This window comes from Amblyomma mixtum, chromosome 7 (assembly GCF_055824585.1).
Source record: "Amblyomma mixtum isolate Tamu chromosome 7, ASM5582458v1, whole genome shotgun sequence".
Taxonomy (NCBI): domain Eukaryota; kingdom Metazoa; phylum Arthropoda; class Arachnida; order Ixodida; family Ixodidae; genus Amblyomma; species Amblyomma mixtum.
This window is the reverse complement of record NC_143018.1, coordinates 8572142-8596755: the sequence shown is the minus strand read 5'-3', so window position 1 is coordinate 8596755 and position 24614 is coordinate 8572142. Positions and strand designations below refer to the sequence as shown.

The 24614-nt window shown below is 43.8% G+C and overlaps 1 protein-coding gene across 2 annotated transcripts in view; it reads right to left on the bottom strand.

Annotated features, from left to right (window-relative positions):
* Window positions 1-24614, bottom strand: part of LanA (laminin subunit alpha) — a 97346-nt gene that overhangs the window by 7289 nt on the left and 65443 nt on the right. For both annotated transcript variants that reach the window (XM_089551557.1, XM_089551558.1), the window contains 16 exons: window positions 24319-24435; window positions 22231-22388; window positions 20782-20908; window positions 19524-19617; window positions 17842-17958; window positions 16655-16840; window positions 16187-16341; window positions 15000-15182; window positions 14382-14512; window positions 12926-13073; window positions 12021-12311; window positions 10001-10156; window positions 8679-8785; window positions 6079-6196; window positions 3784-4095; window positions 625-904 (listed from right to left, as the gene is read on the bottom strand). In XM_089551557.1, coding sequence (XP_089407683.1) covers window positions 625-904; window positions 3784-4095; window positions 6079-6196; window positions 8679-8785; window positions 10001-10156; window positions 12021-12311; window positions 12926-13073; window positions 14382-14512; window positions 15000-15182; window positions 16187-16341; window positions 16655-16840; window positions 17842-17958; window positions 19524-19617; window positions 20782-20908; window positions 22231-22388; window positions 24319-24435 — 2680 coding nt within the window. The remainder of the gene's footprint in view (window positions 1-624; window positions 905-3783; window positions 4096-6078; window positions 6197-8678; window positions 8786-10000; window positions 10157-12020; window positions 12312-12925; window positions 13074-14381; window positions 14513-14999; window positions 15183-16186; window positions 16342-16654; window positions 16841-17841; window positions 17959-19523; window positions 19618-20781; window positions 20909-22230; window positions 22389-24318; window positions 24436-24614) is intronic.

The window sequence follows — 24614 nt, the reverse complement described above, 5'->3', positions numbered from 1 at the left end:
GGCTGTTACGCTATCACATAATATGCTATATTTGACCCGAATGCATAAGAGGCCACACTTCCAGACAAGGAAAGAGACATTAAAAGGACAGTGAGGATAACTTCACAGGATAAACTACAAAACCTTTTTTCTCAGTAAAAATTGATTCTATGGCTCCTTATATTCTGTGTCAATGTTTTTCTGGCAGCAAAAGGTGCATTTATTTCCAAGAAAATCACATTTAAAAATTTTGTTCCCATTTAATTCAAATTCCTGACGTAACAACTGAGAAGGACTCTGCGATCAGTGTTAGGAAGGGAATGGTAGTGTAGCTTAGCCTCAGAGATCCATGCTCAGAAACCTGCTTTGACGCACCCTGTTGGCTTGCGGAAACAGCTGCAGGTGTCGACACCTGTATTTCATTTTTTTTACCCTTTTTAGCTTATGAAAGCTCCCTTTTCAGTGAAAGTAGAGTTTTTGACATAAGAACACAGCACTGTTTGCAGGTCTACTTCAATTTGTCCTCAGCATGCCTTTAAAACCTCATGATGCCAAGTGAAGCTACAAGGCAGTTGAAAGTAACCAAGAAATAAAAATAAAATTTCTGTGAGCTCATAGAGCGGCCTGCCAGGTATGAGCCATTACCTTCAAACATATGGCCTGTGTCTTCAGTAGAGGTGCTCTCTTCACTGCTGCCATCCTCTCCGGCCAGAGGACAGCTGGTAAGGGCAGCATTGACTCGGTCCGCAGTGGCAGCAAAGTTCTGGAGAGTCCCGCTGACAGTGGCATCTCCGAGGCAGCCCACAAAGAAGGTGCGGCCATCGAGTTGAAGTTCGGGATTGGCCTGGACTCCTGATGGGAGGCCTCCAAAGTACAGCGGGCTGGTGGTCAGCAGGACCACGCGCTCCTTCGACTTCTCTTCCACCTGGGCACCAGTAGAGGCAATTAAGGAACCATCATAAGGGAAAGATCAGAATCCTTCGGAATAAAGGCATCACAAAGTACAAAAAAGTACAAAGTTAATTTCATGGTGCTGAACCAGACTGTTCTCAGGTTCAGTTTGGGTTCAGTTCCGGTGCACACCTTAAGGGTTCTGTTCCGGGTTCGACTCCGGAGCAACATTCCGCTCCGGTTTGAAATGGATCAAACGGGTTCGGGACTAAAAAAAATTTTAGAAGTAGATGAGTTTTTAATCAACCTTCTTATGCTGTTTACATATTTGGGTGACACAGGTATACAAAATAAAAAATGCAGAATTTGTTTTATGCGAGATGTTCTCATTTAATCATATTAATTTATTGCCCATGGCAAAAATCAAATGAAGTCAAAATTGATGTAAATCAGCGGCACGTCCACCTGACGAGAGAAATAAGATGAAAAACTGGCCTATTTTGCACCTAAAAATCCTCCGGATTCAGCTGTTCTGGAGACCCATCACGCGAGTAGTAGGTCTCCCCTTAGGCTTGTGTCAGTCGGGAATTTCTCCAATGGAGAGTACTTATGCGGGTGCAGTCAGGACCACTGCATGTGCCCTCTACCTTATCGCACACTATTGTCAAAGGAAGTTGTCCTCTATCGGCAGCTACAAACAGACACCTTTTTCCATCACCCCAAAACTGACTTTCCAGTTACCCCACCGGCACACTTCCAAGATGTATCTGCTTTGCAGGTATCCCTAACCCTCTACTGCATAGTATGAGAATTTGCAAGCACCCCATCAACCACCCATCCCTCATCCAATGAGAGCCTCATTTGAACACTGGCTCTAACAACCAAGAGTTTACTAAAAGTATTTTCCTTAAATCACGTGTTCGATATGCCTTTGCAATAATCTTTATATTTCCAAGCCCCTATAGTTCAGTATCTTCAAAATCATAGTTAATCATGGCTTCTGACTAGTACAATGTGCAATTAAGATTTTGACCTATCCTGATGATGTCACTCTCTTTTATTGTGATACAAAGAGTGTGCTTAAAAAAGCAGGCTTGGATTGATTGGAAGCACTTCGCATGTGCACGGGCACAAATCTATAATCTTTGCTGCGACTCGTTGTGACGCTGTCAGTAGTGCTGCATTGTGCAAGGAAGAAGGTACAGGTGCGGTCAGAATATTACGGAGCACGCGAAAGGTGGCCAAGCTGGCAGAAACTGCATCTAAGCGCCACCTATCAGCACAACAAAGACACCCCTGGCTATCCGTGCGCAGCGAGAGTGCTTGCCGCCGAGCCCCCCTCTTTGCTGCAACCCTGCCGTTATCACTGTTCGAAAGATGCTAAGCTGGTTCGGGCAACACCGCCAGGTGCTGCCTTCATCCAGGCGTGCTCACCTCAACCTCGGTGGCCGCGCGGACTGAAGGGCCGAGATAACACGTAATGCCAAAGCGGGCGTCTTGCGCCCGTTTACAGCGCGCGCCGCTCCTCGATGCGAGAAACGGGGCAACGAAGCACATGGCGCTGTCAGCACAGTATCAGTCGATCATAGAGCAAGGGATTGCTTGCTATATGCTGTGATGTTGATAGGCCTGCGGAAAAAGTGGGTCCGCGCTACCGGCGCCATCTCGCTGCGTCCAAATTAAGATAGTTCCTGTCGCCGCTGCTAGGCAGTGCGCACAAGCACGTTTCCGCTGCTTCGCGACCGTTCCTGTGCTCCATATTATTGTGGCCGCACCTGTACATGCACTGCATAAAATTTTTGTGACTTTTCTGGAGCACTCTCAAAGGGAGCATATGCATCGACAGAATTTCAACACGAAAGTACTTTAGTCACACTTTTCAGCAGTGTCTGTGTGAATCCCGGTCAAGTGAAACCAAGGGAGAACGCCAGCATCGCCAACAAACAGAGAACCCCAGGGCAGTGCAGCCTGTGTGAGACAACCAAGAAGGCCAGCAGTGGACACCTCAGTTGCAACGTCCACCTAAAAATAGAGGTGTGCCTTTCCTTTTCTCAACTCCATTGATTTCGAAGAAAGGAAAGGCACCTAACTGGCTACATGGGTCAGTGGACATCTGGGTCGCACTTTGAGGTATGCGGCCTACAATGGTGTCCACCTGCAAAAACCGGCTTTCGTGCTTAGCAATCTTAAACCACCAGCCAATTTTTTTTCCTTCCTTTGATAAGAGTTTTGTAGACCTGTCATGCACTTTTTGCCCACCAACTTGTTTCAGGGTTTTTGTTTTCAAAAACTACTTCTGGCAGAATGGTGACATGGTTAAATGATGCGCCACAGCCCTGTGATGGCAGGTGCTGCCACTGGTGGGGCGTGTGGTCCAGGTTGCTCACCCCTAGGCACCAACCATTAGTTTAACTGTGACCTGCCACGGTGGGCAGTAGGCTCACTATCCAGTGGGCAGCTCTCCCGAAGGTCACGTTGCCCACACGCCGATACCCAGCTTTACCTAGCAGAGTGAAGCTATCGCTTCAAAAAGAAGCAGAGGGGTGACTCAAGGGAGGATAAGACACACTAGCAAAAACTAGCATGCAGCAAAGAAACTGAAACATAGAAAAAGCAGCCTCATGATCAGTGAGCGACAGGGACAACTTGCTTGCACATGTAGACCTCCTTTTCCAGATGGAATAATCTTCCCCATCAACAAACCTTGTTCCTTCAAAGAGTGCATAAAAAAGAACTGCAACTTTTGCAATGCATATCCATCTGACTAGCAAGAACTTTTTTCTCCTGCACCTTTTGCTGCCCCAGTTAGTCACTGTAGCCGTTTTTTTTCCCTTGGCTCTCTTTCATGACGATCAACTAGCTCAAGCCAAACTCTTGCTTTCCGTTGACCTAGCATGAGGTGCTTCTGCTTACTTTGACAGTGTCGTCAATGTCCAGCCTAAGCCGGGTTGAATAGCTGCTGGCTGTCACGTAGTGCCAGCGTCCATCATCGTAGGTGCGTTCGGTCTCTACGCGTCCACCCGGCTGAGCCTGGAGGAATAGCCGGCCTCCACGTAGCCCAAGTGCCAGGAAGTTGGAGTGGTCTTCATTGTAGGCGTAGAATATGAGGCCATTGGAACGGGTGGTACGGAACTTTAGTGTCAGTTGTGCGTTCTCGGTCAAGTCCAGGAATGGCATGGCAACAAAGCCTGGAGACTCGGCCGCAAAGGACACCACTCGCGCCACCTGCATTGAAAACTTGCTGCACACCATACTCCCATTTCACACTTAGCATGCAACACTGCCAATACCAGCACACCTGTTTGCGATGCCCACATTTGCACCCAAAAAAGTAGCTTGCAGCACTGCCAAAGACTCCAAAAAAGCAGTTTAGTAGTAGTGAAAAATATAATCAGAGGTTTGAGCAACTAAACGCCTGACTGCCTTGACAAAGCAGTTATCTTTCACAGAGACATAGTGCAAGGAGTACTGTTGTTTGCAATGTCTAGTGGCACTTGGAGAAGTGATGTACACTTAATTTATTTATTTATTTATTTATTTACAGATACCTTACAGGCCTCCAGGGAGGCATTGTGTAAGGGGGAAGCAATAAATATGTGCAACAGTAGCTAGAAAAAACCAAAAATGCGTAGAAACAAACACTGTTACGTTCTAAAAGCTGATTACAAATTATCACGAGAGTACAAAATACATGCAGAAAAATATTGGATAAAAAAAAATAGAATATAAACACGACATAATAGTAACGGGGGAAAAAAAAGAGCATGAGCAAATACACAGGAAGGCAAATGGGCTGATAAACAGGGTGTGACAAAAAAAAAAAAAAAGAACAGGCATGACTCGGGCAAAGAAGAAAACGTGCTAGGTGTTATCGCTATAATGTTTGACCAGATGATTATGAAACGTGCCGTGGTTGCGCTGCAATGCGATGCGGTTTGGAAGATCATTCCATAGACACATGGCACGTGGGAGCGGAGAAAAATTAAAGGCGTGAGTACTGCCATAAATACGCCTGTAGCTAAGGTTATTGTGCGATCTGGTTGATGAATAAGAGGGTCGTTGCAGGTGCGATAAAGGTGACTGAGTGGCATGGATTAACTTGTGAAACAGAGATGAAAGGGCTATGTCTCGACGAGTTCTTAATGGAAGGAGAGAAAGTTCCAGCTTTATCTGGGTAACGCTTGATTAAAAACTATAATTTCGTGAAATAAATTGACTAGCCCTATTTTGGATTGCTTCTAGCATCCTTCTAGTAGCAAGGGCACACTACTAGCCCTGTTTACTGTTTCCACACCATTTTAAGTGTGAAATGCAATATAGACGAAGGAGTTCACTCTTGCTATTCATCAGTTAATTTATCAGCTCTTACAAACAAAGCCAGACAAAACATTTCCGAATGGGGCTCAGTGATTGGGGCATTGATTTGGCCATGCCAGCTTGTAACCGGCAGTGAGAACCACCAGAAAGTGGCACAAACCATGTCAGAGATCAATTGATAATAGTGAGTCTGTTCAACTGGTTGAAAGTGTTCTTGCCCTGGATTTGTCGTTCACAGCAATGCAGTAATCGGAAAAGGAACAATACCAAATGTTTTATAAGTTCTGACAAGCAAAGCTCTCAAAAATGGAGAAAACGTCGCCCAAGTGCTTTTTCAAAACATTTCATCAGAACTATTTTTATCTCTGAAATGGCTTTTAAAAAACACATGCAGCAAGCTAATGATAAAGCAAAAATAATTAATGCCATAGTGAATATAAAGTGCTACACTTGATGCCACGACAGCAAAAGAACATTACAAAGGTGATAACAAAGAACAACATTAAAAACGTTAACAGGAACCAAAGAACGCTCGGCATGTGATAGTACATTGCAGCAAAATTAACAGCACGAGTCCTCAGCTTGCACCTTCGCAGCTCCTAATGTAGAATATACATACTATTTAACTACAACAGCTCACCCCGTCTTCTTTTTAGATAATATAACTCTATGTATTTAGGCCACATTAAAATTCACAATGAACATTTGAACTCCTATTGTGATACAATTGGAAAAATTTCTTCAATCATATCTGACCTTCACTGAGTTCTCAGTGAGCACCAAATAATTAACAAGGCCTTTTCGCTTAGCATGGATAAATAAATAAATAAATAAATAAATAAATAAATAAATAAATAAATAAAAAGTTCTGGGTAAAGAACAGCCACCCACATTAGGAGGGCAGCCCGTGGTAACAGCCAGGGCTTCCTTGGTTTTGAGGAGATCCACGAGTCTTGTGTCAAGCTCCAACTCTTGAATGCATCCTTCGAAGTTCACACGAGTCACCTCCCTGAGAAGAAACCATGCATCAAAAAGGCTTGTTTTTTCACCTGACTAACAGTTCGGTACAGCCACTTCACTTCATAACCTGCACAAATTTTGTATACCTTTCATGTCGGAAAGTATGTATGTATGATGTATCAGGCCCTTAAAGCGCTGATGCAAGCAAAGCAAGCAAACAAAAACACACACTCTCTTAAACCACTAACGTAAAATGCAGAGGTGTCGTTAAAGGCAGTTTACTGCATTAATTTTGCATTCCTGGCTTGAGATTGTTCTTCACAACTTGTTGCAAAGGTTCAAAATGTGAGCTCCAGCTAGAGTGCACTAGAATTTAAAGAGCATGTGAAACTCAGGCCAAAAGAAGCTTATTGCTGTTTGTAACACTGCGAGCGTTAGCCTTTCCTAGGCACCTTTTTAAGAGTTGGCACAATGGAATAGTTGTTGTACAGTGGTTAGTGAACTTGCCCAGGGAAGGCTAACGCTTGCAGAGCTCCAAACGGTTATGACCATTTTTTGTCTTCAGTTTCAATATACAAGAGGTGTAGACATTCATACGCTCTCTTGTTCTAGTTCACTCTTGTTTCAGCCATTCGGAGCACATTGTATCCCAGCAGTAATTGAAACCAACACAAAACAAGTTATGAAGAAGGCCAAGTCACTGAAACCAAGGAAAGCATAGGGGAATATTTATTTTTTTGTAGTTGTTGCACTGCGTGATCACTGGGAAATTAGTCGTGTAACCATTTTTTAACTGAAAGGTAACCAGTTAGTATGTAGGAGAAAAAAATTGGAGGGTACACTTAAGCTACGCCTTAAGGGTATGATGCGATAGCATAATGGGTTAATTCCCAAATGCAGAATGTCATTTTTCACTTTATATTGTCATGCGTGAATGAGGGAGATCACAGATTACAAGAAACAGCGGCGGGCTTCGACCAATGTCTTAACCACAGCTCCAGATCGCTGGCACTCTCACTTCCTCTCTTTTGAGGTGGCGCGTGCTTCAGGTCAGCACTAGTCGAACATGCGGAATGCATTGTGTCAAGTGTCACGGACTATAAGACAACAAAGTGGGCAGTGGCATGGCACGGAGCGCTCGCGCTAGGCTCGCTGCCATTGAATCATTCCATAGATCACTGTGAGTCCTCATACCTCTTTTGGAGCAGTGGTGTAGCAGTTAAGCGATGCCCCACTGCCCTGCGATGGCAGGTGCTGCCACAAGTGGGCCTTTTGAGACCCAGGTTGCTCAGTGACCAATCATTAATTTAACTGCCACCTGCCACAGTGGTGCTCACTATCTGGTGGGCAGGCTGTGATAGCGCCACAAGGTCATGTGACATAGGGGGCCTGCCTGCCTCCTAGGTTGCTCTCTGGGGACCATGTGTCAGAGCCATGCCCGTGATTTTTCGCTCACAATGCTGACACTGACTACGCCGACACCAGATTTTCTGGTGAATGGGACCTTTAACGCTATTGAGTTAAACTGCAGGTGACACAATAGCATTAATAGGTTAATGCCCATATATGGCAATTAGTCATTCTCTACTTCAAATTCATAGATCATGGGGAGTCCCCATATCACTCCTACTGCAATGGTACAGTGGTTAAGTGATGTGCCTCAGCAGGTGGCTGTTTCAGCTACCAGAGAGGCTTGCAAGACCCAGGATGCTCTTCCTAAGTGGCCTCTCGCGACCAGTCATCGATTTAACTGGCACCTGCTGGCAGTCTGCTCCCAATTCAGTGGGCAGGTTGTGATGACTTCACAAGGTCACATGACCTAGGTGGCCCACCTCCCATCTAAGATGCATTTCTGGGGATTTTTCGTGCATTTTTCACTGACTGCCAACAACACCAACGCTGGCTTTTCCGCTATGCAGGACCCTTAATGCTGTCACATCAAAAATAACCAAATGCCGCAGGTGGGATCCACACCCACGAACTCTGCATATCGCATGCGATTCTCTATCAACTCAGCTATGGCGACAGCGGTGCAATCTTTTATTTTTGAGGGCATTTGTGTTGCTTTAAACCTAGCCTTGAGAATGTTCAGCACTGCTATTTTCAGTCATAGCAGTGGGCATAGGAGCGTCATGTAATACCATAAGCATCACTTAGAACATGATCAGATGGTGAGGGAGGCAGCTGTTCGAGAGCCTTCCTATGCTATCTGTGGCATCAAAACTGCCAGAACCAAGGCTCTTGTTAAGCTATTTAGCAAACAAGGACAGGGAAATGGGGGTGCTTGTTACAACACACACAGTGTTTGCCTTCTCCATCTGTCATAACATGCCCCTCATTTCCCTGTCCTTGCCTACAAAACAAGTTATGTACACATATGGTAACACCATTACCAAAGGAGATAATGACTGCAGGCTATGTGCATCAATTAGTAAGCCTGGTATATTAACTAACACAGTGAGCTTGCTTGCAAGAAAAAAAAAGGACAATAATACACTATGCTGTGACCAGCATGCACGGCAATAACTCACGAGTGACCATGGAAGCTCGGGTGGCCGCCAACAAATATGTCATCTGTGGAATCGATGCCGGCCTCTGGCCCACTATGCCCTGTGGTCCTAGAGTCATTGCCACCCACCTGGCAAAAAAAAACATTATTACCAATAAAAGTAAATCGCACATCCAAAAGAGCAGCAAAGGCTACCAAGCTTGCAACACATACTTCACAACAGGAAGCCTCCTCCACCCCACGAAAATCGAAAAGACTGAAGTTTTACACCTAAATGGTGACTCGTAAGAGAGCATTGATAAACTCATACTTATTTCCTATTGCTAGCAACCCAAAACAATTTTTCCAACATTGTGGTCAGGTCTTCTGTTGCTATCAGGTTGTCCACTTCTGCAACTGTTACTTTGCTACATATTTTGTTAATAATGCGAAAGGATTAGAAGTCCCATCAAGGAAAAAAAGCGTCCTCAGTCACATAATTCCCAGCACCGGAAGTAGCATCACCAGACTAGAAGTGACAACTATAAGTTTCGATATATCTTTATTACGTCCGTGTCGCCACCTCTAGACACCTTTGGGGAAACATCTAACCGCCGATAGCTGACCTGAAGAGATGTCCGATTGTGTGCAGGCAGACATGTTGGGGCCCGCAAACACAGCCATGAAAGAATGACACAAAACTCAATGTAAAGGCATCAACAGCTCCCAGTGCTGTCACACTGACAACACATAATGTAATTTGGTGTCCCTGAAAATTTTTTTCTCCTATTTTGGCCGTGTGACAGTACCAAAGGCTCAGCTTAAATCTCTTCATCACTGATTCTCAATAAAGTGCGTACTTTCTGCGTGACAGCAGCATTTTAGTCATAGCCATGACCATCACTGACTGCTTTTTAGCAATTTAATAAGAGGCAGTAAATGGCAGTATCACTGAAGTTTGTCATTAAACTCACTATCATCCCATAACTAGGCACGGTTCTTCAGATGCTGTGGTGTTTCCCAGCTGAGCTCAGGGTCGTAAAACAGAACCGCAAAAATGGGCATTTAACATGCGCTGACATTGCACAGAACACAAACCTGTTTTGTATTTGGCCTACATTGAAATGTGGCCACAAAAACACCGATATGTTGCGCAGTGTCAGTGTGCATTAAAGCCCCCCAGTGGTCGATAATTATCAGCTCTCCTACACTGTAATACCTCCCATAGACCACAAGCAGATTTGGGACGCTAAACCCCACATTCAAACACATATGTCACTGGTGCCCAGCAAGCATATTCTCACTGTGAATGTGCTGGCATCACCCTAACTTTTGAATAAAGGCCAGTTAAAAGGCCACACTCACAGTCAGGTCAGCGTCTCCAAGGTACTGGGCCGCCCTGAGCTGATGCCACTGACCATCGTTGTAGGCTGCATTAGACCTCAGTTGCGTCGTGCCACTGCCCAGGTTGAACTTGTACACCACATGGCCTTCGCGCAGCTCCAGGGCCATGAACCTGGGCTGTGAGGGTACGGTTGCTGTTAAGCAAAGCTCACCCACGCTTGAAGAAAACTTTTGAGTATTCAGAGGTGAAACACAAAAGGAAACAGCTGCCTAGAGCTGCTTTGCTCCAATCTTGATTTACCACCTCAGATAGACAAGAATGAAACTAAGAAACAGCTTGTACACATTCATCTGCAGGGCTACAGGTGCCTTGTGACATTATTGTGCGACATAACTACATGCTCGTTCATGCGCATAAAAACTATTATACCAAGAGAAAATATATAAAAAGATGAGCGGACACTTGAGCTTCACCTCAAGGATATTATGTGATAACATTTATGGCTCCCTTCAGTGGCCAGGGGGTCCTCTTTGCTAATCACTTCGCCTAGGTTCTGCCTACATGCAAAGCACACCTGCTGGATTGGTCATTCTCTAATTTACTTTCATAGATTGCGAGGAGTCCTCATAACACTCCTGGCACATGGTACAGCAGTGAAGCGATGCGCCACTGCCTGGCAGGTGGTTGTTTTAAACACAGCCACCGGTGGGGCTTGTGAGACCCAGGTTGCTCTCCCCAAGCAACCACTCATGAACTCAAGCTGTTTATTGCATTTTGTTGACTATGCACCTCTGAACAACTGGGCAAAATTTTCATTTGGTGCAGCGTGTAATTTGTAATTGAATTTTTAAAAGTTCTCCTGAACCATGTGGCAGTCAGGCAACACTGGCGTGCTCACGATCCATGATGGCATCAATCAACGGTCACGTGCTTGCTGTTGACTGTACTGCGCACTGCGCATAGTGAGCGTAGAGGAGAAGGCTGTTTGGGCTAGGGGTGTGAAGGGGTGAAGGGGAGAAGTCACGAAAGGGGGACAAAGACAACAAAGGCCTGTGCCCTTCTCTTTTCTGTCTTTTAGTTCCCAAGTCTCTCAGATTGGCAAACAATGCTAGAAAAGTTTGAGCGCAATGTAAAGATACGCTACAGAAATAAGGTTGTAATTATTGGCACATAGTCATTCTAAATTTTACGATGTATAATTGAAGAGGTGACATCTTTGAGGAATATGTCATATAACATCTAGTTTGGCCGCCCAGACATACTTTTGATCAGCATAGCTCAAATGTGCTGATGTGTGACTCTTCGCTTTTCTTTACAAAGCTTAAGAAGCTTAATTATACCTCCTCCACATCAAAATCTCCTGGTTTTTCATTTATGTCAGCCAGTTTAGTCATGCTTTCTTGTACACTTGTGCTTGCTTCACTCAAAAGCAATTAATCGGACTCTCTGTAATGCCGTAATGGCCCTGAGGGTATAATCAATAAATAAATAAATCACCTCCTAATCCTTGTGAGCCACACCAGTTTTGATCAGCACCTGTGCTGGCTGGAACAACATTGACATTTCTGCCTCTGATGCATACACAGCCTGTACATATCCTGTCTGCGTTCCCTTAAATCTTGATGAAGGGATGCAATCATTATCAGTACATCTCTTTGCCAGTCTCTCAACATAACCATACTTCCATCATATCAGCGCAAAAAAGAGCTGAAATCTAGCTGCTCACGCAATTTTAAGGAGGCAGAAGCATGCTTGAAAACAGGACATAACAAGTGACACATATGCACGCAAGATGAGTGCAGATATGCAAAGAGTCTTTAAACTCATACGACGCTGCCTTGTGCGCGTGGAAGCTACTCATTTCAGTAAGTTCTCAGAAAGGCGCCAAAACTGCATGATTTCCAGTTATAATACCTGTGTTTTGTTCCTTTGTACCAAAGCCTGTGCCCACACCTGTCCCGTCTTATGTGCGAGACAGCAGAACCTTTAAATAAAACAACAGCAAAACAAAATAGAACCCAGAGCTCTGAGGCCACTGACCCCGTTGTGGATGAGGAAGAGCAGACCCTCCTTGGCGTAGGTGCGGAACTGCATGCTGATGCTGATGCCATTGGCAAAGTCCCGCTTCTCCTTGGACAGGATGGCATAGCCCGTGCCATCGAAGCGAAGGCCGCTGCCGCTTGGGATGTCGTTAAGAGTGTCCCGCTCCTGGCATCCTTCCAGCTGTCCTTCGTGGCTATGGAAATTCCACAGACCGATAGGCAAGCCACCAAACTGCAGCTCCTCCAAGAAACCCACGAATGGCTGGCTGTCCTCTGGAGTTAGCGGAACCTAGGTGTGGAGAACCAAGGAATAGAACTGTCATCCAACCAAATGTGTGCTTACAATCATGACTAAATTGTGGAATATGTGCTGGAGCTCCAGGAGAATAGAAGGCCTCAGTTTCTACTAATTTCTCTAATATACGTACTGTCCTTTCGGCCGTTGCCATGCAAAGTCAGAACAAATATAGCAGAGAGGAGATCTCTTTGTAAGTGATGCAGGGACTGTCACTTTCATCACCCTGTCATTTTTGTCCACTGCAAAGACCAGTATTTCTGCCTTCAAGTGTGGAAATTGTCTAGAATGATCGTTTTGAAGCTGCCCCAGTGCTGACCTAACCCCTCTCCGCATCGCTTCTCTCATGGTGCAGTTCCGGAGTTTGCCCAAACTGAAGCAGTTACCACACTTTACCTCTCATTACAACCTAACTTAACTTGACCTGCACTATTACTCAGACCGTACTACTACAGAAGATCTTGCTGACCATTAGTTAACTTAGAGATAGATGTTTCAGAGGTAACTTAAGCTGTCTAAAACTTGGCCAAGTGCAGAAAGCATGCAGCGATGCTGTGGCTCAAATATGCAAGCAGCACATTGACAGAAGTGCAAGACGTCACACGCACATCTTCAGTCGAAGGTACTCCTCCAACGTAGAACTGGGACAGCGCTTGATCCAAGTTGAAAACACTTTTGGTGCCCTGAAGGACCTTGGTTTTTGAGCTGTCCTGTTCACCCTCAGTGCGCACTTCAAGGTTGACTGTCTTGCCAGTTCTGCAAGGAAGAGAAAGAAATATAAGACTACACTGTCTGGCAGCTGCTGAAGCGCATTTATTCTTGTTCCATGCAGCCCAGGAAGAAAGCAACAGTGGCAGGCTGAGGGTGGCAAGATAAGGAACAATCTGTGGTCGTCTAATTTCTGCAGTTTACTGGTTTCATGTAACTGCACTTTGAACTGGAAACTCTGCCTGAGCATGCTGGCATGCCTTGAAAACGGCAAGACTGAAAATTTTAACGATTTATTCATGTAGTAGACTCACTTAAAAATGAACTTGAAGGACCAAAAAATTTTTGTCTTGTCAGAAGTTCATCTTAACATAGGTGCCCCTAAAAAAAGATACCCAAGCATGCTAGCTGTGTCCATATATATGTTAAATGAAGAAAGTGAATAATATAGTCTTTCAGAGAGAGGATAAATGCAAATGGAGAATTTATTGCACTATGCATTAAGTGAGCTGAAGCACTCTATTTGAATATGGCATTTGTGTAGTATTCTTTTTTCAGCGTCGAATTTTTTTCATTGTATCCCACTGCAGCTGCTATTTATGCGAGCGTTTTTGCTTTCCATCCTGCTCTCAGCACTTTGAAGGTGCCCAGAGGGTAGAGGATCTTCCTCTTATCTCATTCAATCTGCAGCATAGCTGTTGCCAACTCCACAAGCGCCTTTCCATTTGACAGGCAATGGGCGCGGTGCCGATATCTGCCCATCTCTGTATCGCGATAACGCGTGCTGTGGCGCCGCATCAACTGAAAATGCATCCTCAAAGTCAACAAGCGAGAACACTTTGCGTATAGGTACCTTTTCTTCTGTGGGAGGCAACGCGCAGCAGTGATGTGCATGTGATATCGAGATGACAGATCTCTGCACCAGCACAGGCACGACGGTGCTCTACATTTTCTGCACCGACAAGAAAGCTGCCCCCCAAAAAAACGTGCTCCCTCAAGACGGCTTCCTCGCTGTTTTTCATGAAGGTGTGCGCCATCTTGCAGGGTTGCACTTTCTTGCATAGAAGCATTTTATACATTTTCTCTTTCTTTTACAGTGCCACAAGGACGCCTCGTGGGTGCCATTGCGCGGGGTTGCGGTATTCACGGTCACTGCGAGCCAAGCAACACAGGGAACAGTTCGTGTTTAGCGAATTTTTTTTTACAATGAGCCCTATGGCAAACCGACCAAATGGTCTCACATTGTTAATCTTATCCTAGAATCCGTCTTAACCGAGGTCATCTTAACAGAAGTCTACTGTACTCGAATAGACTATGCGAGAGAAGAAAAATGGGTGAAAAGATACACCACTTCACCTGTCGATGATGATTTGGTGCCATCGGTTGTCAGCAATGTATCTGTCATTTTGGATTTGTTCTGTGCCATCACCAAGGTTGACAAGAAGTACAGGGTAGCCCTTTCTCAGCAACAAGGCCATGAAGTCATTCTGAAAAGAATTTTACAGTAACTTTTCAGCAAGCCCACATATTTTATTCAAAGATAAGAGGTACCTGCCTGTAATCATGTGGGTTGATTGAAACCTAAATGTGCTCATGCTATCATAAGAAGACAACAAATATTGATAAGGAACACAATGCCCAAACGAAGACAAGTCCTCCTGTCAAAACTTTGGCTAATAGACTAAGGACCTTTCACGTTCTCTCTACTGCACATAATATAAAGAAGATTTGACAGCTTAACTGCCTGAGTACATTTAGTCACAACCTTCAACACAGTCACTCACTGGGGCAATGTCAGTCTTGTCACTAACTATAGCTAACATAGATTTCAGTTCTGTACAGCTTCTACACTTCTGCTTCACCTAAACTCATACCTGCAGCACATGTAGTGATCATTCAACTTCACTTTGAAGTGAATATTTCAGGCTAAGTTGATCTGGTTGACCCAAACACTGTTAAGATCTTTGTACTGACCTCACGGGACCGCTCGGAGCGTTTCTGGCGATTCTGGCTGTTTCCTAGGTAGAAGACAGTGCCTTCGGGCTTGTCCGTCTTCACATGCAGAGACAGGTGCGTGTATGTGGCCGCTTCCTGAAGACCCTCGGGGTTCTTAAGCCGCAGCCACTTCTGGCCATCGAACTTCATGCCAGTCTCGACCTGCACACATGCATGCAAACAACAGTGTCTAATCTGCTGCGTACAATACTACAGAAAATTCCTGACAGTTATACCCGTCACACTTAGCAAAAACATGTAGCCATGATGTGGACTGCTTAAAGAGACACCGAGGACAAACTGAACGTCATCTGTACCGAGAGATTTCTGCACTTTAACAAAGACACTACTTTCACTGGAAACAGTGCTTTTCTTAGTCAGTAAAGGTAAAACAAAAAATTCTAGGGACGATTACGATTCTCCATAATACAAAATTTGAGTGCAGCTCTGTCAGTGCCTCAGGCTCTGTAGGCTCATTGTTTTGCTTTGCAGAATCGTCGGCATGTCTGGCGATGATACTAGTTTGATAGTGATATTAGTTGAAAAAGATGATAATGTGCAATGGTCAGCGCGTGAGAATGCACGTGTATATTAGTCTGATAGCAGTATTAGTTGTAGAAGATGGCGATGTGAAGTGCACAGTATGAGAGTGTGTGGTAGTTTAACACGAGGTATGACAGGCTGCTGTGATAGCCTACTGCTCTCGTGCAGTGGCCAGTGAAGATGATTAGTTTGCGGCACCGCGAGTTCGAATCCCAGTTGTGGCAATGTTTTTTATATTTTATTTATGGTTAGCATCAGTTACATCAAAGGCGACAACGCGGCTCAACCTACGAACGGGCGCTTTAGAGCTGCACTCTAAATTGAAGTACAGCCCAGCAAACCAAAAACCTCTCAGAGACGTCTAAAAATCTCTCAAAGACGTCTAGCTAGATGTTTCAGAGGTTTTTAGATGTATCTGAGAGGTTTTTGGTTTGCTGGGAGGTGTCACTACAGATTTTTGGATGCAGATTCCGGAGGCTAGACAACACCACTATTCACTTCCAAACAGCGACCACAGGGTCCTCCTCTTTGTCGAGAGTTTGGTGGAAAAATGTTAAATGTGATTTTCTCAGTAATAAATGCATCTTTTGCTGCTGCCAGGTAAACATAAATCGCCCACTGACCCTGTTGGCCTCATCCCTGGCCAGAGCCACTTTGCGGCGCAGCTCCTCCAGCTGCTTCTGGATGTCTGCGGCGTGGTCCTTCATGGCCTTGTGTCGTTGCTGAAGACGGTTGGCCAGCCGACCCAGGTCCGGCTCGGGAGCCACAGCACGATCAACTGAGGACAAGAGGGGGCAGCGTTAGCCCATTCCATTCAAAGAGGGGAATGGCCTCAGCCGCTACAAGTTTTTGCTGACGATGTAGCATTAGTCTTTTCCAAAAACTTCCTTGCCAAGCGACATGCCAAGCAGGCATGTCGCTTGGCTCGTTTCAATGTTTCGTGCTTTAGCTCGCCAAAATACCGCAGTTTTCCGTTGCTCCGGCGCCGGTCGCGTGGAGTATACCACTTTTGTCCCCGATAGTACATTCATATGAATAAAAAAAAAGGCATCTCCCGAAGGATCTGTCACTAAAGGAATGTGTGCACTCACTGTAGTTGCTGGCTGCCAACAGAGCCTGCTGGTAGGCCACGTTATCACTGGAAAGCTCCTCGGTGTGGCTGTCTTCGCCTGGGAGCCGCTGCAGGATGGCGTCAACTTCGTTCGATGAAGCCTGCACGCTATCAGCAGCCGCTCGTGTATCATCCACCGAAGACTGCAGGGCTTTCTGTGCTTCATCTGAAAGGCAATAAGACGAAATGCCTCTACGGTCATGCTTTCTCATTAATGTACTTGACCAGCACATCTCTTCATGCTTGTGCAAAGTGCACTCAAGGGGGGAAGCTGATCTTAGAAAAAAAAATTTTGTTAAAGAAGTCGCAATTATGAAATCTTCAAGGAACATGTATTTTTGAGTTCTGATTCCAACATGTAATTTAATATTATGTAAAACAAGTCCTTGTGCATCTTATACGATATATAATAGCTCTCTAGAAAATATGCGACAGGGAGCTTGTTAGAATGCAGGCCATTGGCTTCTTGTGACATCAAGCTATGCACTAAGGACAAAATTATTATCCTACCTATCAAACAGGTTGAGTTAGAGGGTTTTTAATTTGCCATTTCACAAACGGGAAGGAAAATTGCATTCCTGTTTCTGAAGTGACAAGTTCAAAATCCTACAACTCAACTTCTATGACAGGCAGGAGGATAATTTTACCCTTATTGCATAGCTTGATGTCAAGAGAAACCAGTGGCAAGCAATCTAGCAAGTTCCCTGCAGAATTTCTTTAAAACTATAGTCATACTATAGTCATGAAATCTGAAAAATGAAATCTGAAATATGAAAACTATAGTCATGCAATGCTGTACTAAAGTGGAGCCATAGATAGCCAAGCAGAACTGCTAATGCTTTCTGCCCATTTCACTGTTATCATGCAGCAACAAGAAAGCCAAAACTGCTGCTAGCCGATTTGAGAGAGAGCAGGCACACATAAAAGTGTAGCGCTCCTACATGGCTTGAGTGCTGTGCTGCCTACTTTCCACCGCAAAAAGATGCCACCGAGAATTTTTCTGCTGTACCAGTAGCCGCCTTGAGTAGGATACCTTGTAGTTTTGACAATGCAGCTTTACGGAAGGGCAGAGCACAGTGATTCAGTGATAAATATGACTGATTACAAAGAAGAAAAAAAAATAATAAATAAGTGGAAACAATCTCAACCTGCAAAACAGCAACATACTTGTCTGCAAATTGTCCATGTCGCGAGCCAAGTCAGCCAAGTCTTTGGCGTTCATTTTGTTGTGAAGCTCAATGGTCGCAAGTTTTCCAACAGCATCTGTCACTCTGGGCTTCATCTCTGAAAGTAAGAGATACAGAAGGGTGTATAAAATCAAGAAATCATATATTATAGAGCGCCATTATAGTCACCACAGCACATTAAGCACTCTGGTCATCATGAACCCTATATCAGCATTGCATTCACTACAGCATGCACTGCAGGCTGATCATTAGGATACTAGCCCTACCTGTCACGGATGTCTTTTATTAGATGAGCATCTTAGTGCAATGCAAGATTTGTTTGAAAACCCTTTGAAACTGAAAAGTCATTAATGCCTGTAGAAGCAGCTGCTCATCCCAAAAGTAAATTAAGATGTGCTATAATTTGTGACTTGCACTACTACAATAGAGGCTAATGCAGTGCTATCTACAGGCTTTTAGCGTTTACCTCTTAACTCTTTCCTTACTGCACCATAGGCCATTGGTCATATATATGACCACGTTTTGTATCTGCCGCCAAAAATTCAAGACTGCACTCGTGGGCAAGCTGTGCCATCTGGTTTGCTTCTATAACATCATTTCTTTGGTTTCAGTTTTGTATTTTATTTATCTAATACGAGGAGGTGACATAAAAAATGGAACTTTGACTGGACATAATCCACCGGTTGCCGATCATGGCATCCTTTCCGCCGCATGCTCCTCAAAGGTGAAAAGCTGCACAGAGTATTTTTGACAGTTTTTATGCTTTTTTTTTTTTAGCAGCAGTGGTGAGTTAGACAACAACTCGGAATGGTCAGATTTCAGTTTCAATTGCAAGGCTGTCTCAGAGGCCTGAAACATCAGCGCGTGCTCGCACATGTTTCATTTTACTGTTCACATTGTATTTTATGTAGTGAGCATGATTTGTAAATGATGAGAGTGGTATTATTTCGTGCTTTATGATCTTTGCAACATACTGCCAAGATATTTTACGAAATGCACCAGCATATTTTTTATTATGATGATGTCAAGGAAGGCCACGGCTCCTTTTCACCAATAGAACCCATTCGCTACCCACCGAAAAAAAAATGGAGAAAACGAGGAACTGCGAGCTCTGCTATAAAAAAAGAACAGAACTCAGAAAAAGTGCAGTGTGCAGCACATCTACTTCCACTTCATGTCCTCATGCGAATTCATTCTCTAGAGGCACAGCAGTTATATTCCCTAACTTGAAAGGCCACGGAAAGTGCAGTGTATTATGTACACAGCTGAAAATCAAAAGGTAGCTAAGAACATGAGCAACGTTTTGTGCATTTCAGTTTTTTTACTTCTGGTTCAGTGCAGCAGCTTATTTTGTTTTGCTTGTATTCTTTTTTTCTGTTACCAGTTCAGTTTACAAATATTTTTAAAAAGTTATGCGCACAAAACTGGTGTATGTTTATTTTTCCTTCGAAAGTATAACAAATAAGCTACAATTTGATGTATTACAATGCGTAGTGCGTTTAGTACTTCTTGAAGAATAATTTTTGTTTTACAACACTCCAAATCGGTCTTTTTTTTTTCATGGTAACGAAAGAGCTAAAGAATAAAAGCTCTGGCATCTTTGACAATTTACAGAAACAGCTCAAAATAACTTCCATAAGCGAATCATATTTGCAAACCCACCTTGCTCTACATGCTGTTCCAGTTCCATTGCTTCCTGAAGAAGCCCCTCACTGTTTGCTTTGGAGTCGGAAGCACGGTCAATGATGCCGACGGACTGCAACATCATTTTGAACGTTTACTCAGGACATCCCAAAGCTTCAAGCTTCTTCACGCAGCAGAAAACCATGCACTTAAAAAGCACCACAGTACACAGGACTACTAACACTTAATGAAAATATAAACGAAGCATTGCAGAGTCATGAACAATGAGTCATCTTGATGTAACTACTTCCCTGCTAGCAACCCTTGCCTACAAGCAGGATACATGCATGCAAACAAACAAAAATGATCACAAGAATAGGTATCTGAGTCATCTGCTTTGGAGATGCAAGCATACCTAAGGTGGCATTTTGCATTATAAACAATAATACGAAATGCCTGAATGTGTCAAAAATGTCACTGGTCTGTTTGGAGAAGCTTTAATTTGCTCTGTGTGTGAGGACCTATACAAGCCTTTGTTAACAAGACTCAACATCAAATGCTTTATTGAATAATTTCTGTACCTGATACATATTACAGCATCAATTGACTCAAAATGTGCTGTCATAAATTCACAAGCAGAACATACAGTCCTGCGTTGGATTGTTTCGACAACAACATGCACTCAACCATGAAATGAAATAATGTTCATTTGATTCTACTGGCGTAAATTGTCGAGAAAATATTGCAGTTTTGAGGCTGTGTTTCTCAACCAACATTCATAAAGTTGTAACAGAGACCTTTAAACCACAGAAATTTAGGCAATGAACATGAAAAAACAACAGGCATAAATGAACTGCGACAGCAGCTATATAGAAAGTACAATCAGGATTACATATTATAAATGTTCAGTCAGCTTTGCAGTTTGCAGAATAAACTGATAAATGGTTTATTCTGCAAACTGCGAAGTTACTAAGACTTAGCAGTCACACAATCAATCTGACCATACTTTTCATCAGGTTGCCCCTTCTACAAAAGAATCCATCAGTCTGTTGTGCTCCGCGCATATTTACGCGCCATATACCTTCACTTCTAATGCCTTTCTCCCTAGTCCACCTTTGCAACAAGTGAACACCAACCAAGCCATTCCAAACCATTTTTGACTATTCATCTACTGACACCAAGAACACCAACAACAGGAAAGTTGGCATCTCCTTCTAAAGCAATGAGGCAGAACAAACCAGAAGCTTTTGACATCTGCACAAATAGAAAAAAACCTTAATAAAGAAAAATGGTTTACCATAGAGTGCGCTTCATCAGAGGCAGTCTTTGCACCAAGTGAATAATTGAGCGCATCATCTAGTGTCTTGATAATTTCATCATAGGCCAGTGCTGATTCAGACGTCTGTTTTGTGTCGTAGAGAATACTGAAAAAAATAAATAAATGATAGATTTACAAGTGCATTCTATGGTGCTAAAGCAAAATCTAAGGCTCAATGTTATGGTGACTTCTTGCTTCTGCAGGTTCAATGCAGAGGTGAAGGCCGGGAGATAGATAAGGTTTTGTTTACTTTTCGCTTTTCACAACATAGCGGTTTCTTTTCTGCAGCACTAGAATGCTAATGAAAAAGCCATGCTGTCTACAGTTGAAGCCTGAGGAAGGCAGGTGGGCAAGTGGAAAGGGCGAAAACCAGTTTCAAGACCAAGTGTCGAGCCAGCTGCATCAATGAGGAAAATGTGGAAATAATGTCACACTAGTTACAGGTTACACGACAGCTACAGCTCAGTGGCAAGGAGGAAACCTGTGTCACGCTAATAGAAAAACAGGACATATGCGCCAGGCCAGTTCTAGTCGCGTGTTCAAATTACAGCAGGCAGATGAAAGCCACATTACGCGTGGGATGTAGCTGGCGTAGTGTGCCAACGAAGATGCAATTCTGCTAGCACACCCTCGTTGCATTTAGTTTAAGGGGGAGCTTGGTCTTGAAAAGAAAATTTTATTAATGTAGTCACAGTTAAGAAATCTTCAGGGAATATGTATTTTTGTGTGCCGATTCTAAATATGTCATTTAATTTCATGTAAAACATTCCTTGAGCACTTATGTAATTTTTATGCACGTATTTTGGGCAGAGCTTTGAAAAAAAATTTATTGCACGCAACTTGCTGAAATGTATTCCATTGGGTTCTCTTGACACCAAGGAATGCAATAAGGGTAAAACTATCATCCTGGGTATCACAGAACTTGAGTTATGGGGTACTGAAGCTGCCACTTCAGAAACAGGAATACACATTTTTCTTCTCATTTCAGAAGCGACAACTTCAAAACCGTATAACTTAAGTTCTATGATAGGCAGGAAGACAATTTTACCCTTATTGCATTCCTTGGTGTCAAGAGAACCCAATGGCATACATTTCAGCAAGTTTCGTGCAATAAATTTTTTTCAAAGCTCTTCCAAAAATACGTGCATAAAAATTACATAAGTGCTCAAGGAATTGTTTTACATGAAATTAAGAGCTTTGAAACAATTTATCAAAATTGTGTGCCGATTCTAAATATAGAATCGGCACACAAAAATACATATTCCCTGAAGATTTCTTAACTGTGACTCCATTAATAAAATTTTTTTTTAAGACCAGACTCCCCCCTTAACTTAGCAAATTGTTTATCTTTTTATTTTCCTTGCAACATGGTTGTGCTGTGTTCACAGAAGGAACTTCCCTCAATACGGCTGCAATGAGGAGACTTACTTCTTGCACTCCTGAGCCTGGTCTTCCAGCTGCTGCGAGTGGTCGATCGCTTCACGAACGATTGGCCGCACGTCGCCTGTCTGCTTCTTGACCTTGGCCAGGGTGTCGCCAAGCTGGTCAACCGCATCACGCAGCCGACGCTCATTGTCACCCAGGGCCTGCAATGGTGCCCGTGTAATATTGTGAGCACCATGGCTGACACCGTTCCCCAGATTTGAATGCTACCCCACAGTGCAATCACCTCTCATTGCATTTAGCAGGGTCTAGTCATTGCTTAATCAGGAATGGCTTGTGTAGCCTAACGACCAGAGCACAAACTCACTGCTATGCTCTCTGTTGCATCGATCAAAGCTAATAAAAAAAAATTCTCTAAGCCTAACTGCCTAATTCTTCAGGCTTATATTTTGCACAGAACCCTACGCAAACATTTCATTAACAATCCTTGCTTACAATAACAACTAAGTGTTATCTTGCCTTTTGTTATGTTTACCTCTTGTGAGTATCAAGTGTGCGTGCTTTAATTTTTAATATTGTGCTTTCTGCGAGTTTTTTTTGTTGCTGTTTTTCTATCGCTGCCTGCTTTGTAGGGAGGCTGCGGGCTTCAGTCAAGTCGCTTCGTTGTCAAGCGGCTTTTATCCGCAGTCTCCCCCATCATTGGTGGAAATAAACAAGTTATTATTATTATAGAGGTGGCAGTTGCCAGTCAGTTTTGTTTTATATTACTTACGGGTGGAGAACATGCCCGATTTGGTCAGAATTAATCGGAAATCTCCATTGCCTGCGGCGGCGGTGAACCAAAACAGCAAGCTTTCGCATCAATAATGCCGGTAGCAACATCACATGCCCTCCAGATGAATGAGCAGTCTACTCTATGTGCAAGAAGGCTGCAGAGAAATGCATGGGAGGAACGCAAGGTGCGGGCAGGAGGGCAGTCACATGCAAACAATGTTTTCTGCGCCCAATTTTGATGCAGCAGTCGAGAAAGCACTTTCAAAGCAACCGCACAACCACTTTCTCCCTCTCGTGTTTCACTGCAGCCTCACCGGTAGCTAACGACAAAGCGCTCGTTCCTCCGGTGGGCTCAGATCACGCTACCGGTACCACTGCTGTGAAAGCTTGCTCTTTTGGTCCACCGTCACCACAGATGATGGAGATTTTTGATTAATTCTGACCGAATCAGGCTTGTACTCCACCCGTATATAATATAAAACGAAACTGACCGCCAACTGCCAACTCTGTGCGAAATATGAGCCCCAAGAATAGGGCAGTTAGGCAGAGAGAATTTTTTGCCGATTTTCCCTTATCGACTTAATAATTAGTAGAGCGGCTTCAATAAAGAAAGTCCGAGGACTTCTATCTAATTATTGTTCTAAGTAAAAAGCAATTCTATGGCTCTTTCAGAGCAAAAAATGTATTGAGGGTTCAGAAAAATTAAATTTAAAAATTTTTCTGTCACTTGATTCAAGCTTGTCACATCTAAGTAGAAATAGACTGGTTGTTTTGAAGTGAATGGAGGTGTAACGCAGTCTCTGGGACCGGCATCAAAAATCAGTGTTGATGCAGGCACTTTACTTGCGAAATAAGCCGGTGAGAACGATGCCTGTATTTCATTTTTTTTTTTTGGGGGGGGGGGGGGGGGGTTTCTGGCTTATAAGCTGGTGACAAAATGGCCTTACTCGCAAAGCTTAGCATTTCCAAAAAGACTGTCCTATGCAAACACAATTTCAAACAAAAGAAAAACAGTGCTATTTTCTGAAGGATGAACCCAGGACACACATGACAGGGCGGGCACTGACCCCAGATGGAGTCAGCACCCATCCCACCATGCGCATCTTGTATTTGTTCTTCAAAAATTAGAGCACAGTTTCTTCTCTTTACAACCACAGCGAACCAGCTAAAATCCCTGCAAGTGTGAATTGTTAAATCACAACACAGGAATGTCACAAGCAAGGCTATTTATCACTCAGTGCTCCTTCGATCACAGAATGCTACCTTCTCTGCATTTGTTTTGAAAGCCTACCCAATTCCACTGGGGTCTAGTGCACAGTGTACAGCCACTGCATGCATGACTGACCATCCTGCACTCACATCAAGAGCCCTGTCAGCATCCAAGTTGAAACTGGAGCATTGGAGCAGGAGTTCTTCTCCTTGCCGCAACAGTTCTTCGGCGCTGGTCTGTAGCTCTTGGCTCTGAGTAATCAGGCCCTGAAGAAGCAAGCAAAAGCATATCCATCAGAACTTTAGAGTAACAAATGTTGCAAAGCAGGCATTCAGTGAGGAAACACACGACAGATCCAGCAATAAGAATGTCAGGTGAGTGATCAGCACCATTACAACAGTGCAGCGACGAGCAAATTTGCAAAACAGCAAACCACTACGGCGAG